This window comes from Mirounga leonina, unplaced genomic scaffold (assembly GCF_011800145.1).
Source record: "Mirounga leonina isolate KUSES-001 unplaced genomic scaffold, KU_Mleo_1.0 Mir_154, whole genome shotgun sequence".
Lineage (NCBI taxonomy): Eukaryota > Metazoa > Chordata > Mammalia > Carnivora > Phocidae > Mirounga > Mirounga leonina.
In genome coordinates this window covers 49643914-49662191 of record NW_023270389.1, presented here as the reverse complement: position 1 = coordinate 49662191, position 18278 = coordinate 49643914, and the positions used below count along the sequence as shown (strand labels likewise).

Below are 18278 nucleotides of genomic sequence, written 5' to 3'. Positions count from 1 at the left end.
TGTATACAGAATACTTAGGAGAACTAAAGTCACCAGTGGGAGTGTGACAAAATGAACTCCTCCTTGGTAAGAATGGCTTGAGATCAACGTGGGGAGGGCACAGTGCCAAGGTCATGGATATATCTCCCTCCTGGGCTCAGTGTTGAACTTCAAGGATACCGCAACCCTCGGGATAGAAGCAAGGGATAGAACCAGGGGTTCCGGGGAAGGTCAGACTTCCCAGCAGTCCCAGCAGTCCCAGCAGTCCCAGAACCCGGCCATCCTTGAACCACTGGCAAACAGAAACAGGGGAGGAATTAGCCTTTTGATTCAATCACTAAGCTCTGGCATAGAAATGTAAGAAAGCTTTGCCAGCTGGAACTGGCCTTATCTACATTTGCTTACATGACACTCCTTTCTTGGCAAATTGGAATCAGAACAGAATTTTCAGAGATGGAAGTTTGAAAGGATACTAGAAGCCTGTGATTGTGTCTTTGAGTTTAGGGGAATCAGGGCTTGGAGGGAAATGCCTGCAACAACTGGAGCCCAGACACAAGCCTCTTGCTTCTTCTGGAAGGAAATGCCCTGCCGTGAGAGAGGGCCTCGTGCCTCTGCTACCTCTTGAGCAAGACAAAACAGAAATTTGTATGGAGCTCAGAGAGTCAAGAGCATCTCAGGCATGGGGGCAAATTTTCCACCGCAGCATTGCTGACACAGAAGGTCCCTCATTGCAGAGGGACTCCTGATCATTAAATCTTAGGATGACCTACTTCTTGAGTTTCCATTGCACTAATTTCATCGCTTGCCCTTTAGCAACTCACACAACCATAACTTGGCCTCATCAGAATGCCATGAGGGTAAGCTCAGAAGAAATTCCATGAATGGCAATTCTACATCAGTCTTGGTTGATCAGAATACATATTTGCCAGCCAGTACTCCTCCCATACCAGAAGGTGAATTCAGAAGGTTTGAGTAATTCCAATTTCTTATACTTATTTGGACTGAATACTAACTTGCTATCCAACAGTGGACAAAGATTTATTTGTAAGGCTGTTATCCAGAGCTGTATAAACACTTGAGCCTATGGAGATTTCCTCTTAGCACAAATCAGTGGGGCAAAAAATGGGCCTAAACACAGGATAGAGTGAGAAGAGGTTTGCTCTGTGGTTATTGGAAGGGGTTGCCAGCCAGGGAGGGCGGAGGTAGGACATAGCGGGGCAGACTGTGACACTCTCCTGCTTCTCCCCTGTTCCATAAGAACAGTCGAACTCTTTGCCCTTGCTATGAGAGCAGAATGCATGGGGACTGGTAAAAACTTTTAGAGGACTCTGTCCATGATAACTAACACAGTGACCATACACTTTTGACCCCATCCTGTATCTAAAGTTTCCCCAAACACTCCAACCTTGGCAATTTTAAGGATGGGCACAGAACATTGAGGCGACATCTGAATTAGTCCTTCACCAACAGACTCCTTTAGTTTGGTCCCATGATTCGCACCTAGACAACCATACCTGTATGGGGTGTAGAATCTGCTGACGAGCTCAACACTCACCTTTGCTGATGTCCTCATATTCCAGCCAGAGTCGCCGCTGCACCTGCTTGTTTGGGTACCAGATGGAACAGGATTCCTCAAAGCCATAGATAGCTTCCTGGATGTAATGGTTGCCAAACTGGTCCAACAAGGCCACAAAATCCCCGCGCGATGTAGCCCCGTCCAGGGAGTGGAGCGCATTGCTGAGGGCTATGGAGAAACATCACCCAAGAGTAAGAGTGAGGACTCACAGGGTAGGTATCTGGATTCCTGGGCCATTCGGCCTCTAAAGCAGAAGTGCCCGTGTGGCCCAAAGTGATGCTGGAGAGCTGGCTGGACCTACCAGCTGAACGTTTCCAGTTAGCTAAATCAGACATTTTCATTCCTCAGTGAGTATCTCTCAGGCCAGTTGGTTATGTTGTTAACTTCGTGCAGGCAGAACACTGCCAAATCTAACTCCCTGCTTAAGTCAATGTTATTTTTTTCTTTTTCAAATCGTAAGTCATGACATTAAATCAATTTAGGAGCTCAAATAATGGCGTTTCAAAAAAAAAAAAATAGCATAGTCTAAAATAGAAACACAAATACCAGCAAAGAACATTTCACATCATAAAATGAAGTCCTGCTTCACCAAATTTCCATTGTGTGTATGTGGGAGTGTGCATATTTCAAGGTCATGGTGTAAAAAAAATGTATTCTAACTGTGGGTAGTGACCAAAAGAGTGTTTGGAAGTAGAATATTGCCTCTAGACATAGACACTGGTATTGGGAAGATAATGGAAGAAGGGGGGTGAGAAAAGTCACTCATATACTGCTTATATTTACTTCAGAAAATCAAAAGCATATGGACAGGGAGCTGGCGATTCTGCTCGCCCCCCTCCCGCATCCCCTGCCAAATCTCCATAGATTTGCCTTTCCTGTTGAGGAGAATTACACTGGTTGGAAAGATAGCCCATGACAAATTTTCCAAATCCAATACCTCCTGAACCTGGCCAGATTTAGTCAGCCTTCCTATGTCCACACCTGTGTCCTATCAGGACAAGGCAGAGCCTGGCCCGGGCACGAGAGCCCGAGTGCGGAAGTTCACATCACCTGTGGTGCCTCGGGTGGCTTTGTTAAGCCCCAGTGCACACGACACATGTGCCGGGAGCAGGCTCAGCATGCGAACAGGGCAGAGTCTCCACTGCTACGTTTTCCTAGAATGAGGAGCTGCTTAGTTCTTTCGAGGTTTTTCTGTGCCAGCAGAGTTTACTTCAGTAAGATTCCCCATCCCAATCCCTTCTTGCCGAGAACTCTTTCAGGTTAAAATAAACAGAGTTCTGAGTGCCCTTGTGTCCTATGGAAATGTTCTACATCCTTAATGCATTTTCTTTCCCTATGCATAAAGCTTTACCTTTCCTAAATATGTCCTGCTTCCTCTTTATAATCCTGTCCCCTATTTTTATTTTTCTCCTATTGGTGCCAAGGCTCTACCTCCCTATTGCTGACCTGAAGATCCCTCTCCTTGTCTTGTCATCCCATGCCAACAATATCATCTGGCTCTAGTTACCTTCTCAACCAACACAGAGAAACCAGACTCTACGGTATAAAATTCCCCTCTGGTACATTCCTTAGCTGGCTTTAGAGGAAGGAGTTGAGTAAGGTTCACCTAGTCCAAGCGGATGAGTTGAAATGGAGATGTGTACCTCTATTAAGGCCTTATTTATAGCAACTAATTTTCCCATCTGCAAATTGCACATTAGGATTGCTTAAGTGCTAGGAAAAACTTGATTCAAGTCATTTACCGCTCAAATGTAAAGAATACTTGTACAAGGTGCCTCACTGTTCTGGATCAATTTGTCCTGGTTTTTGGAATTCACTGTTCCTTAACTTATTAGGTATCTAGCTCTCTTGCCTATCATCTATCTGTTTTTCGCTCACTTGCTGTTTAGGGACCATAAAAGCTGTTTTCTATCCCCTCCCCGCCCCCTCCTCTTTCTTGCTCTTCTTCCATATTTCTTTCATTGTATGAAAACTCTAAGTGATGCTCTTTGCGTTTGGAAGGTTTTATTCTGTCAATTTATAAAAAGTCTGCTTTTGGGGGCACCTGGGTGGCTCGGTCAGTTAAGCGTCTGCCTTCAGCTCAGGTCATGATCTCAGGGTCCTGGTATTGAGTCCCGCATCGGGCTCCCTGCTCAGCGGGGGAGTCTGCCTCTCCCTCTCCCTCTGCCCTTCTCTCTGCTTATGCTCTCTCTCTCTCAAATAAATAAATAAATCTTTTTTTAAAAAAAAAAAAGTCTGCTTTTGCATATCCTCTCTGTATACTGTGTGACCCCAGGAAGAAAGATAAGGTAGGTGTTTATCTTCAGCGGCCCTGCCTTGCCCTTCCCATCACTTCTATAGTCCAAGATAAAACTTGCAATTTAATCTATCTTTAGACAAGGATCCGATTCCAGGTGTTTGCCCTTAAGGGTGAATCTGAGTGACTAGGTTCTGTATCTCACGAAGTGGCTACATTTTCGACTGTATCTGCAACAATGGGATAAAAGGCTTGTGCCCTTGGAAAGGCTCTTCACGCCCCAGGAACAGGGGGAGGGACGGCTTGCTACCGTGCTCACCCTGAGAGACGGCCACTTGGTTGAGTTTGATGTGGTACATCACAGACCGGACCTTCCAGTGCTGCAACACGGGGTATCCAGACACCTCACTGAAGTTCACCATTCCTGGGGACAGAGGAGACGCGGGCTCAGTGTGCACGATTGATTCACAGGTCCCAAGTCTACCGGGTTAGCAGGTGTCATTGTGAGAAAACGAGAAAGCGTTCTTTGATGGAGAGAATTTCTGGAATCACAGTGACAGCTCTCACTTATTGAATCCTTTCCCTGTGGCAGACATTTTGCTAAGAAGTCATTTGATCATTGCAAGATAGGTGTTACGATTTGCACTTCATAAACGGGGACGCTGGGGTCCAGAGAGGGTGTTTGCTTAAGGGCCCCAGGCCACCAGGTGGAGCCAGGATGGAGTTCCAGATGTATCTGAGACAGGGCGGGGTTCCTAACCATTCTATAATATTCCCTTAGTAAATTTATATGAAACTCTAGGCTTACTGTAACACATGTGAGTTTTACTCTCTTTAATAGCTATAGTAATTGACTCAGCTCACGTACCTGATAACATTGATTTTTCTGTCCCGTTTAACTGATTTGTGTTCAGTATTTAAGTTTTAATTACTCTGAAGCTGATAATGCTGATTTCTTCCTCACCAGGACGGAGAGGGTCAGTGTGACTCAGTCATTAAGGAGCAGGGTGGCCCTGTAGGGACAGCCATCTATGTGCCAGACACTGTAATACACACTTTATTTGTGGTTTCCCTTTTACCAATGGGAGAACTGAGAAGCCAAGGTACTTGTCCAAAGTCATTCTCAACAAGCACATCCTTGTAGCCGCTTAGACATGCTAAAATGGGCTATTCCTGCTTGAGCACTGTGGAGAAAGAGTGGCGTCCTGTTTGAATTCTAGTATTACTATAAATATAAAATGCTACAGAAACAAAATAATTAGACCACAGGGAATAAAAAAAAATCACCTTGCTAAGCTTAGAAAACTAATTTTAGCTTCATTTCTATGCCTAACGTTTGCTATGTGTATAAGTTAGAGGAATAAATATATATGGGTATGCATGTGTGTAAGTGCATATATACGTATATCTGTAAATAGAATGGCAATATGTATAGAAACTTTAGATAGATACTGTGTATAAATATTATGTGTATAATGTGTATAAATATAATGGCAATAATACATACCTACTGAATTATCCTGCCATTGTGACCCATGCCTCCTTCAGGCTAAATCAACAAATTTAATACATAAACTGGATGAAGAGGGGGCGGGATTAATTAGCTGCTTTTCAACTCTGATCAAATTAGTTGAGTAACTGCCAAATTTCCATTTCAGTGTGAATCATACAGGAATAATTACCGGTAAGGCAAAAAGCAAAAGGGTCAGAAGGGGTGCTTAGGGAATCAATTGCTTAAATTTCATCTTGGGCTATCAAAGGTAAGTTACTTGAAACTAAAACAAGGTTTTCAGTACCTTTTTTCTTTCAAATGTTCTTCTTTCAGGGCATTAAGCTTTTTGACAACAGTTATACTACTACATACTCTGGTTTTTCACCTTTAGGTTAATTTTAAAAGCATATAAATGAAATTCGAACTTTACAGGATTAACACCCCAGTCACATACCTCCAAGGCACGTTTCATTAGGGCGTAAATGCTTTGTGGAACCATTGTACATTACGTGCCTTCTCTAGTTACGTCAGCTTACCAGCTTGCTGTTATTTCAAAAAGTCTATTAATAAAAAAAAAATAGCAAGCCCAATCAATGAAGACTTTTCAGTATACTGGAAAACATTCCCTTTAATGGAGTTGTTTCCTAGTGGGAAAAGAAATGGGCGGGAAACCAGGAGGCCAGAGTTCTAACACCAGCCGTGTTGCTGGGGGGCAGTTTCTGCTGCCAGCCCCGGGCTGACTTCCTCTGGCTACCTGGCTGCCGGACCTTTTGGTTGCCAGGGACTTCAGCTGTCAGGTGAGAGGCTTAACTAAGGTGACCTCTTGCCTCCTCTTCAATCCTGAGGTTCCGACCAGCTCTGTGACTTTGGGCCCGGCAACTCCTAAGTTTCCGTTCTCCTATCTGAAAAGTGGCGATACTGGTATTCATCTTACCTGCTTCACAGGTAGGTTGCCAGAACCCAGTAAAGTTCTGGGCATGAAACTACACTGAGAAAAAAATAAAGCATCGTGTACACGCACAGCTTCTATAATTGTCACCGCCTCATCACCCCTAATTGTGTACACTGGCCATTTCTTCCTAGATGCCTTTGTTATAAATTCTTGGGCTTTAGTTCAGAACAACGAGTGAAGAAAAAATAAAGAAGGCAGGGATGTAAGGGGATAGGAAGGGATTACGGTGTCCCATGTTCATCCAAAATGAGCCAAGCAACTGAGCCCCATTGCTTAGTCACAGAACAACAATCTTACTGAGTGCATCTCGGCTCCACCAGAATCAGGGAGACAGGTGCAGAACTGTCAGTGCTTGGGAGGTATCTGAGCCTGCATACGGATAATATGTCCATAGTTAAAAAGAATGGGATATTTTAAAGTATATATTTTCTAGCTGGGTCATAGGATTCTTTCTCACTGTGCCCTTGACATGTAATCAGCTCTAGTTTTTATTTTATTTTATTATTATTTGGGAATACATCTCTCAATGACTCTTTTTCCAAACAAAATATCTCTGACTGCTTTCTCAAGAAAGAACATGCTTTCCCCTACCTATGCTTGAAAAAAAAGAATGACTGAATAGACTTCTATGAGAGGAAGGGAGGGAGGGAGGGAGGGAGGAAGGAAGGAAGGAAGGAAGGAAGGAAGGAAGGAAGGAAGGAAGGAAGGAAGGAAGGAAGGAAGAAAGGAGGGAAGGGAGGGAGGGAGGGAGGGAGGGAGGGAGGAAAGATTGGTTTCTCCTGCTACCTTATTTGAAATGTCATGGAAATATATTATGCCCAAGAGTTCTAAAAATCTGTTTCTTGTGATGAACCTGAAGAAGTTCCAGGGAGATCAGAGCTCTAAATCTTCACATAGATTTAGCAATTATGGCATCCATTGGCCCATGAATGTGGCCAGCAGTCTCCTCTCCCTCCTTGGTCTACTTCCAGAGTCTTCTTTTTCTCAACTGAGAGACTCATAATACAAAGGGGCAATGGCCTGACCATATATAAAAATAGAACTCTGACCCATAATCTGCCCCCAAAAGCCCAGGAAACCAACCTATCATCTCTAGTAACCAGCCCAAGGAGCTAGTCTACTGTCTGTAAATCAGACTTAGAGAAGTCAGACCACTATCTCTAGTGACCAGCCCAGGAAGCCGAACAATATGTTCTGTAAAAATTGGCCCAACATGTCCAGGACTTGATTGATCACTGAGAGCTTTCCTGATTTGTGTTCTTGATTCCAACTTAGGTTCAACCAGAGAAAGGCAAATATGTACCCCTAAACATCTGCCTAGAATGCCTCATTCCTCCATAGTTAGTTGGCCCACCTACATGCCAACAGTCTCCAATCAGGGCACACCCGAAGCCCTCACTTGTTTCCTCTAAAGCTCTCCTACTCCTCTGTCTGCCCTTCAGTCTCAGCCAAGATGCAAGCGATGGTGGCTGAATCCTTTGCTATAGCCAGCTCTGAATAAGAAGCCTTCACCTGTTTTAATCTGACTGCTCTTCATTTATTTCCACACAACTTGTCACACCCAAAAGTCTGGTGAGGCTCAGAGTTCTTAAACTCTTATTTTGATGAAGAGGGAAGCAGCACTCAGCAAGATAAAGTGCATAAATCAATATTTTCCAGTATGTTCTTCAAACCAATAATTCTGAAAGATGGAAATAGTTATTATGTGTAAAAGGATTCTCTGGTTAAACAGGTTTGGGAATTGCTGGGTCAAGTGAAGTAGAAGGGAGTTCTTCACTATAGGGCTGCTGGGGACCTGTCTCTCTAAGCTAAGGTATTGCAAATTGCTGAGAGGTAGATACTATAGTCTTTCCAAATGTATTTAAAGAAAGAACCTATTTATGGGTGGAGCACTGGTTTTTCATGAAAAAAACACCACCATGCTTGTAAATGCTGAGGTTGAAGATTCTGAAGATCACTTTAGCTCTAAAATCTTCTAAGCTTGTAGGTTTATGGGGATTATGACCTATAATAGCACTTAGTGCAACATGATACGATATTCTCTCTGTGACTCTCAGGAAAGATACAATTAAAATGTTACCAGAACTAGAAAGTTAATATGGGAGAAATTTGGTCAACCATCTCTTTAATTCTTCTAGTCATTCTGGGCTTTAAGAAAAAAAAAAAAACAAGACTGAGCCTTTGTACATCAAATGTTAGACTTGACTTTCTCAAGGCCATGAAAAATGGAAGTGACCCATATGGACATCCTTCTACTCCTTTTACCTCCAATATGCCAAATTAGGAGAGGTCCAAGGGCACTGGGGAGAAAGAAATTTCTGTTGTGGACGAGGACCCGGTTTGGATTTGTTCCTTATTTCCAAAGATGTAGATTCAAACGTGGTCTTCTGATGTCTCTCAGATCTAGCCATGCACTCCTCCAAAAAAGCCTCAGGTAACATCCAGGACAACTCTATGTCCTCCCAGCCTAGCGACTGAAGTAAAATCTCCTCACCTCCACAATAAATTATTACGTGTGAGATCTTGGTGGATCTTTAAACAGAAGACACATATCTCTGGTGTGGAACCTGTCCTATTTGTGTGTGTCACATCACACTTCCCTTTATATATATTTTACACACACACAGGAAGTATTCCTCAGCAAACGATGTGGAAACAAGAAAATTAGATTCTCTAACACTAGAGATAGAAGCTTTAGACATATGTCCAAAGGCTGCATTTTAATTTTTTCCATTCAGGGTGTTTGTCTGTGTGAGTGTGTCATCTTTCAGACAGCAACTGATTCTGATGACATTTGTTTCTGGTCCAGAATATATTTAAGTTGTTTTCTCTCTTACTCCCTCTGTTTCTATAGGAAAAACACTATTTGGTAGTTTTTGAATGCTCATGTTCTTTTCCTTCCCTGATATACTTATTTATTTAACAAACATAGATCCCACTATGCATCAGGAACTATTCTAAAAACTTTACAAATATTAATTTATTTATTCCTTGTATCCATCTTATAAGGAAGACAGTTTTATATTCATTTTCACAGGTAAAAATATTGAGGCACAGTGAAGGTAGGCAACTTGTCCAAGATCACACAGCCAGTGAAGAGTTGAGCCAGGTGTCAGGCTCCAGAGTCTATGTGATTGCTACACAATACTCCCTCAGACAGACCTACTTCTAATCTGGCTCAGGTCTAAAATAAAGTTTTAAACATAACTTGATATCTTGAAAAGGCTTGTCCTCAGCACAATCTATTCTTCTGAAAAGGAAAGAAAAAGGACAGAAAGGCATAGGTTAAAGGAGACATGGAATGAGGAAAGAAGAGAAGTAATGGAGAAATGAACAAACCAGCAGTGGAGCTGAGCTCACATCCAACTTTCTAGCAAGTGATGCTGAGTTCCTGGTTGGCTGTCCCTTATGGGTCCATCGGACCCTCTGAAGTGTCTTGTTTGGTCCAGGAGGCGTTAATGGGTGGGCGGGGGGTGGTCTTTAGAGGCTCCTGCCTCTTCTAATCAACCCATACCTTAATTCCATAATGATCCCAGGGCAAGAATGTCACTGGGCTCAAACAGCATTGAGGGGCATTATCTCCAACTTGTGACGAGAGCCATGAGCCCCCAAGAGACTGCATTGTCTAAGGTCACACAACTAGAAAGCAGCAGAGCCATGACTCAAAGGCAGGGTCATTTGACAACAAATCTCTGTCATTTTCTCCATAAGTACCTGCCAGGGAACCCAATGGCCCCAGTGACAGATATCTAGGTGATGGTAGCCGTCCACCTTCTCTCTGACTCTACTCCCCTTAATCCACTGAGACCTCTGAACTTCTACCCATCTATTATGCCATCTGTTTTCAAAGCATCCCAATAAGACTAGCGGGGAAAGGTATTATTAGACCACTTTTGCAGATGATTATATAATAATCTTGGCAATTTCACTGACAAATAATCCTACTAGAGTGTTTTAGAATTGAGCTTTTATTGTGTATCAAGGAAATCATTGGCTTCAAAATGAAAACAAGAGAGGTCAAGAGTTTTGAGATTATGAAACTGTTGGGAGCTGCCTGGTTTTTACCAGATGAGTAAGGGCAGGAGGCACACTCACCAGTCAGGAACTCGGGGTCGGGGGTGGGCTCCGAGATTTCCTCCAGGCACTGATTCTCCAGGGGGACAGTGGCCACCACAAGACCATCTGGCAGTTGCTGGTCTAAACCTCGAGCAAAGTTGTTTTGCCTGGAAACAGAAGCAGATTTCCATTTCTGAGTGTTAAGGTGAACCTCACTCCTCGGTGGGCAATCTATATCTCAACCTACAATAAAAAAAAATTCTTCCTGGACCAAAAGGTTCCCCTCCTTGGGAACTGAACCCCACTTGATGGACATGTCTGGAGCAGGACAGGGTGTGAGAGGTAGGGTGAGGGCTAGGACAGAAGAGAAAGAAATCAGCTGAAAAGGTCTACTCAGAAGATCGAGAACATTCTTCCCTCCCTCCCATCCCAGGCCCTATTCCCCGATCCCCACTGCACAAGATCTAGGCAGACTCAGTCTCATTTCTAGACTATAGAGAAGATTCTAGCCACCACAAGATTAGCTATGACACCTTACTGCTTGCCACTGGCAAATGAAATCCCAACCTAAAAGGGGAAATATTAATAAAGCCCACTGTCTGTAACAGAAACAGCAACTGACTTCAAGAACAGGTTTGGATACTTACTACTCGTTTGCTCGTAGGAGTCCAGGCCTAGGTTGCTATCAATTGCTGGCCCATATTATGACATTCTCCTCCTCCTCCCCACTCCCTCCCTCCTCCTCTTCTCCCTCATCATCATTATCTCCTGGAAAGCATGATTTCTCAGGAAGATGTACTCTAATAGCCTAAGAGAGAATAGGAACAGGGGTCAAATGGAGAATTTCCAAGAAATATTCTAAATCAATGGTTCCAAACATTTTGTTCTCAGGACCCCTTTATAAAAGTTTTAAAAGTAAATGAAAGCTCCAAGTAGCTTTTGTTTGTGTGGATTATATCTGTCCATATTTACCATATTGGAAATTGAAAGAGAAATTTTAGAAATATGTATTAATCCAACTAAAAATGACAATAATCAACCCACTAAATCTGAACATATTATGAAAAATGATGAGAAGAGTGGCGTTTTTAAAATATTTTTTGCAAATTTTTTAAATGTCTGACTTAATAGAAGACAGCTGGATTCTCACCTCTGCATGCAGCTTACTGCAAGATATTGTTTGGGTTGATGTGAATGGAGAAAACCCAGCCTCTCTGTAGTTGGGAAAGGCAGGACTTTGAATATCCCCTGAAAGGATCTCAGCGACCCTCGGGATCCATGGCCCATACTTGAGACTGCTATTCTAGACTGACTCACGCACTGATTCTTCCACACAGAGCAAAACAGAACCTGAGCATTCTCTGGTGGCTTCCACGGCAAATCTTGCAGTCTCTGCCTGGGCAAGACAGAAATTTATTTAACACTCTACTGTTCACCTAGAGGAAGCATGGTTCCCGGGTTCTAGAAAGAGGAGAAGACCATGGGAGAGAATTCAACCTGTCCTTTTAGGATCATGTTCACCTTGCTCCAAGGTGCAAAACTTCACACTGACTTTAAAGCTCTTCAGGGAAGAAGATCCATCAGTATCCCTGAGTAACCAGTTCCATAGACATGAGATTCACCTGAATGTTCCTTTCAGCACTTGTCCTGCAGCCACTTCCTTGGAATGGTTGTTGTAACCAAAGAACATCTCCCCAAAGAGGGTCTGGTTCATGGGAACCTCCCTGCTTTCCCCACAGTCTCCTCCCTCCGGGCAGGTCTCCACGATGAGTTGGCAAGAGCGACCATCCAAACCGAGCTTGTAATCCTCGATGCACCTAACACAGTAGGAAACTCAAGATAAAAAGTTGTTCCATCAATGAGCTATGCAGTCAACCCAACCCAACAGATTGGGAAGAAATGCCTCTGGGAGAGTGCTGGGTGGTAAAGATGATGAGTATCCCAGTTTGATTTTGTCCCCTTTAGGACTCAGTTTCTTAAGCCTACAAACCAAGTCTCTTTCCATTATGTGACTGTACAGAACCTCTCACCTTTCCTTTGCAGAGAAGTGCTTTCAGAGCTTTAGAGTGCTTTCTCCTCTAAGTGGATCCTCTCCTAGATAGGTCAGGGTAAGAGTCCCTGGAGATAAGCTTCTAAGCAAGTCACCACATTTAAACCTGAGATATTCTAGAACCTTTCTCGAGGACCATCTATGTGGCCAGACCCTGCATTTGTCTGGAGGGTAATTAGGCAGCAAGAGGAATGACACTGTGCTTAAGAAATTAATAACCTGCTAATCCAGTCCTGTGACAAGTCAACTAAAAAATTAGAAAGACTGATCATCTTCTGACTGTGTTCTGTTTGAATGTGTCCAAGCCCAAGATCATCCCAGATTAACTCCCCCTCCATTCAGAGTAGCCTTCCTGAACTAAACAGACACTAGGGCACGCCGTGTGAACACCTCCTTGGCGTCCCTCCCCATTAAGCATGTACAGTTACTCTAATGGAAGAGCAATACTGATGTTGGTAAACATGGCTCAATGACCTATAAGTCATTAACTGGACCTTATTTGTAGTTATATTGAGAAGAATATAATTTGTTAGTTCAAGAACTCTTTTGATAAACCTGTCATTTAAAAAGCATATTAATTTCATGTGGGTCTTTCCTTAAACTATACCAGATTTAGAATTTATAGATGCTCATGACATTAAAACACATCGTTTATTACTATCCATGGTAATTGTTGTAACAAGATAAAGACCTCTGTTCTATATGGAGGAACCAATAATCTTAGTGTTAAGTGGGGAGAAGCAGTGATTTTGCCCTTTACTGGGTGACCTCGGGTCAGCTGATGAAACTCTCTGAGTTTCAGTTTCCACATCTGTAAAAAGTGGGGGGAAAGAGCTGCTCTGAAGGGTTGTTGAGAAGATCACATGAGACAACGAACTTAGAGACCTTACAGTGTCCCCAGCAAAGAGCAAATACTCATCAAATCCTATCATTATTACCAGCAGAGGGACAAATGAGGCCCATGTTACCAAAACTTTCTTTGTATTACCCATTTACCACTTACATATTTGTGTTAACCGGTGTGAGGCCTTTAATTATTAAGTGCAGGTGATTTCGGCTTAACATAAAAATGTGAAGGAAGTCTTTTGGCAGGCTATCGACAGTGGCTTGGAGTGTGCTAAATTCCCACACATACTGAATTCCAACTGAAATAAGCAAGAAATTCCAGTTAGGAACCTACCGCATTAGTACAGGCCACAGGTTTGATGGGAGATCCACAAAGGACTCTATGGCACCAGCCTAGGTCTGGGACAAGACAGTGAAGTGGCTCCTTCCTGGAGCCCTAACTTACTGTTTCTGGAAAGAACTGTGAAGCTGAATGATTCCCTCTCAGTCCCTCCTGAGCGTCCCGACAGCTCCCCCTTCCACGTTGCCCCACACCCCCATTCTTCTTGCTATTCTTGTGTGTGTCCCACTGTAAACTCCTTTGAGGGCAGAGGCCAGGCTCAGCTCCTGCTGTCTCTCCCGTATCTAACAGCTAACTAGATTCTCTGCACAAACCAGGTGCTCAAATGTATGTTTATTGGGCGCCTGGGTGGCTCAGTTGGTTGAGCGACTGCCTTCAGCTCAGGTCATGATCCCAGGGTCCTGGGATCGAGTCCCACATTGGGCTCCCGGCTCAGCAGGGAGCCTGCTTCTCCCTCTAATCCTCTCCTCTCTCATGCTGTTTCTCTCTCGCTCGCTCTCTAATAAATAAATAAAAAAAATCTTTTTTAAAAATTAAAAAAATAAAAAATAAAAAAATGTATGTTTATTAAAGAATTTATGAATTTATCTCTATTAAGTCAAGTGGGTCAACCATCACGATAACATCATAGAGACATTAAGATTTAGATCAAGCTTCCATTTATGGAATGGGATTTTACAAGAAACTGAGGGTAAAAGCTGTCAACTGAAAAGAAATAAAATACAATGAAGTACAATAAAATAACGTTACCACTCCACCCAATAATCTTGTCATGATTATTCAGTAGGCACTGGCTTTTAGCGACAGAGCTAATATAGCAAAGCTGTGTTATTATAAACATTGATTTTCACTGCAAGCCTCTTAGAGTAGGAGATCCTTGAGGGCAAGAACTGCACGTCATTCATCTGTGCTGCCCAGTGGCTGACATGGTTTGTGGCATAAAGTATGTACCCTCCCTGACAGGCAGGAAGACAGAGGTGGGGGAGGAGGGGGGCAGGGAAGGAGTGGGGGGAGAGCAGAAGGGAAGGAGGAAGGAAAGGGGAGGGAAGGACAGACAAGCAAACTATGAGTGTTATTTACTTTATAAATATAACATGAAATGGTCTTTAAATATAATTCTAGTCAGTGGTGTAAATTTAAATTTTGAGGGAACCACAGAATTTAAAAAAAAAAACACAGAGAGGGCCTGAATTCTAATCCTAATCTTTCCACTTACCAGCTCCCAGTCTTTTTTTTTTTTTTTAATTTTATTTATTTGACAGGACAGAGAGAGCACAAGCAGGGGGAGTGGCAGGCTCCTCACTGAGCAGGGAGCCCCATGTGGGGCTCGATCCCAGGACCCTGGGATCATGACCTGAGCCGAAGGCAGATGCTTAGCTACTGAGCCACCCAGGAGCCTCAGCCAGCTCCCAGTCTTGAGGGAGCCACTTAACCCCACTGTGGAGGAACTGCGCTGAGGAATTAATATGTCTGTGGGACGGTGGGCCTTCAGGGGCAGAATTCGATGGCGTTTCCCCTCCTCCAAAGATTTCCCCCTCCCCTTCTTCGATAATTAATTAGTTTTACACAACCTTTCCCACGCTTTTGGACCCTGGAATCCTCTCGTCACAAAACACATTAACATAGTTCCACAGAACACAGCCTGGAAAATTCTGGTGTATGCAAGCAATGACTGTGGTCAGGTTCCTCTCCCACAGGGATGGGGCTAGACTTTCCCCAAAGGTCCTCCCAACTCTGATTTAATTTAAAAGTGCTGCCCTTCCAGTCCCGCAGGCTCTTTCCTCAGAGCCTCAGGGCCGGCCGAGGGGGACCTGTTCTTTTAGATTTTCTTTCCTGGTTTTAACGCTGAATGTCCAGCGTCCCAGCAAGCTGGCTGGCCTCCCGGCCGCTCAACTCACCCACAGAACATGAGGATGTTGTACAAGGCGGGGTCGTCCGGGAAGGGCGCCATCTGCTGGAGACACAGCTGCTCGCAGCCGCCGTTGAAGCCGTCTGAGCAGTCCACCCCAATGTGGCGGTCATAGCAGCCAGAGCTGTCCTTCATGGGGCTCAGTCCGGACGGGCACTGGCACAATCAGAAAGCATCCACGCAGGGAGGTGAATCAGGGGACTGGGTTCCCGGGGAACCGTAACCACTGACGCCTATTTTTAGTGCTCAGCCTTGAAACCATTAATGGTGGCAACTAATGCACGAGTTCCCCGCTATGCCGGACTCCCTTTAAAAGCAAGTGACCTTTTTGACATCTCGCTTCTCTCTGGGCACAGATCTCACACACATTTGCATTAAAGTCACTGCCTCCCTACAAGCTGGAAGGGAACGTCACAGCAAGACAGAGTGAGGTGTGCTGGCCTCCCAACTGGGTGCAGGCAGCGGCCGGAATGAACAGCACAGGGAGTGTTAAGGTTTGCACTTAGTATTAATAGGACTTTTTTTTTTTTTTAACATGCAAACACGTTGCCAACGTTGGTACCAGATAGCTGACCAGGCTGGAGGGAATGGACAGGGCGGGGGCTTCCAGCTGTTAGGAGGAAGTAGACTTTCTCTGTGACCTTGGAGGGGGTTTGCCCGCTCCCCCGGTAGAAGTGGCCATACTCATGACCTCCCTGCCTCGAGGACGCCCTGCGGAAGACGCAAGACAAGGCCATCTGCTACATGAGCACCCATGGGTGCTGTGCTTGGGTTTGGGCTTTAGCCCAGTGTCCTGGACACTCTTATTGTGAAAGAATTTGCTTCTCTGCGCTGCTATGTCCTCAGTAAACTCCCCAGGAGTGCCAGCAAAGAAGATGATCCAGCAAGAGATGTCAGCCAGAATCTGGGGCAGACAAAGGGGCTTGGAGAGCCGCAGGGGCTCCCCGGCAGCCCCCATCGTGCACTGGGTCTCACTCATCCGTCTTACTCATTCAGCCCCTGAAACATCCCCTGCAGTATGCAGTATGATCAGCCCCATGTGACATGTAAAGAAACTGTGGGCACAGAAAACATAACTTTGTGAAAGTCCCACAGCTGATCACAGCAAGACCACACCCGAAACTTGGCAGGCTGGCTATGGGAGCCAGGACTCGGCTGGCCCATCGTTAGCTTACACCACGATCAGCCCCTGACACAACAGTCACGGTTTACTGAACATGTCGTGGCAGCTGGGCATTACACTGGCACTCTGGGTATTTCACCTTACAGCACCCCGTATTAGCCTCACCAAATAACTGGAAACCATTAACAAACTGCCAATTAATGCGTGAATTCACTGCCCTGGAGCCCACCAAGTAAGTCAAAGAATATTTTTTGCCTTCCTGCTTCTTCCGCCTGTTCAACGGATCCTGCACATCTGCACTACCGCTGATCCTTCCACACAGGCTGCAAGAGGGCTAATGGCTTGCCCAAGGTCAAGCAGCTAGTATGGGGCAGAGCTGGGGGTCTGTCTAGATCTGACATGCTTTTAATGAATGTGCTCCATACACACACTTTCAGCTAATTAACACACTCGCCCAAAACCAAAACCAAAACCAAACTGAAAATGACTCTCAAAACTTGGTGGAACAGTGTTACCCCCCACCCCCACCCCCCCACCCCCTCTCCTGCCCTGCTGCCTGGCGGCTTCTTTCTCTCGACTGCCAAGCATTTTGGCTCTAGCAGCTTGGAGGTGCCGCAGGTGTGCCCCGGAAAACCCACCTCGCCTCACCCCAAGATCACAGCAGGATATGCACTGTTTGATGACACTAATTCTGCAATTTACCAAACAAATGGTTCCTCTGTGGGCCCGCCAGGCTCCCAGGCTGGTCCATCCCCTTCCTCTGCATGAAGCCAGCTGGAATGCTGGAAGGTGAGGGCATTGAAAGTCGCTTCCAAGGGCTGCCCCATGCGGTGCAAACCCAGATGTTCCAGATGATGGTAAACAAGCAAATGAGGCGGCTGAGGATGGCCCCCCACGTTTTGTTGGCGCCCCCACCCATCCACTTCCTTGGCCATCCAGCTGTTAGGCCAGATGTGCCACCAGAAGGGGGCTGGCTTCACCACTGTGAGACTGCCCAGGCATGCATGTGGAAGCTTGATTGGAATTAAATGGGCTGCCCTGGTTGCCATGAGTTGTTTTTCTTTTCTCCCTTCTATAGAGCTTGAGAAGAGCCATCAAAGTAGAGACCATGCCAGTCCTCCCACCTCATGGGGTTTCAATGCTTGCATCGGCTAGCACACCAGCCAGGACTCCCATCTTCCTAGCCACCTGCTTTTTTTCACAATGCTCCATCAAGCATGACTTCTGACAAAGACTTCACCAAATGAAACCCAAGCAGGCTTTGTTCCAGAATTCCAAAGCTTGGCATACCCGCATCTTGCCTGGCCTTGATGTCTAGATGCCCACTGCTTTGCCAAATTGGACCACCTGATATTTATACTCTCTTAGGAGATTTGGAGAGAAGATGCTTAGCTGCCTTGCCCAAGATGCACTTTTTGTTGTTGTTGTTGTTGTTACGAGCAAAACTAGAATAATAATAACAGCTGTCAGGGATTAAGCCATTCTATGTGCAGGACAATCTGTATGTGTTATCCTCAATGGCAACAACACAGACTTCTTTCACCTCATTTTACAGAGGAGTAAGCTTAGATTAAGTAGTAACTGGTTTAAGGTCACAGAGGGGGCAAATGGCAGAATCAGATTTTGGACCTAGATCTCTTTGACCCCAAAGCTCATGTCTGTCTCTTCTCCTTTGCTGTGCTGCTTCTCGGGTGTGAGAAAACATGGATTCACTGGAAT

General features: G+C 44.8%; 1 protein-coding gene across 2 annotated transcripts in view; it reads right to left on the bottom strand.

The window, feature by feature from the left end:
• ASTN1 (astrotactin 1) overlaps window positions 1-18278 on the bottom strand; it is a 290281-nt gene that overhangs the window by 65162 nt on the left and 206841 nt on the right. For both annotated transcript variants that reach the window (XM_035010736.1, XM_035010737.1), the window contains exons 12-16: window positions 15426-15592; window positions 11914-12108; window positions 10331-10458; window positions 4111-4215; window positions 1535-1723 (exon numbers count right to left, since the gene is read on the bottom strand). In XM_035010736.1, coding sequence (XP_034866627.1) covers window positions 1535-1723; window positions 4111-4215; window positions 10331-10458; window positions 11914-12108; window positions 15426-15592 — 784 coding nt within the window. The remainder of the gene's footprint in view (window positions 1-1534; window positions 1724-4110; window positions 4216-10330; window positions 10459-11913; window positions 12109-15425; window positions 15593-18278) is intronic.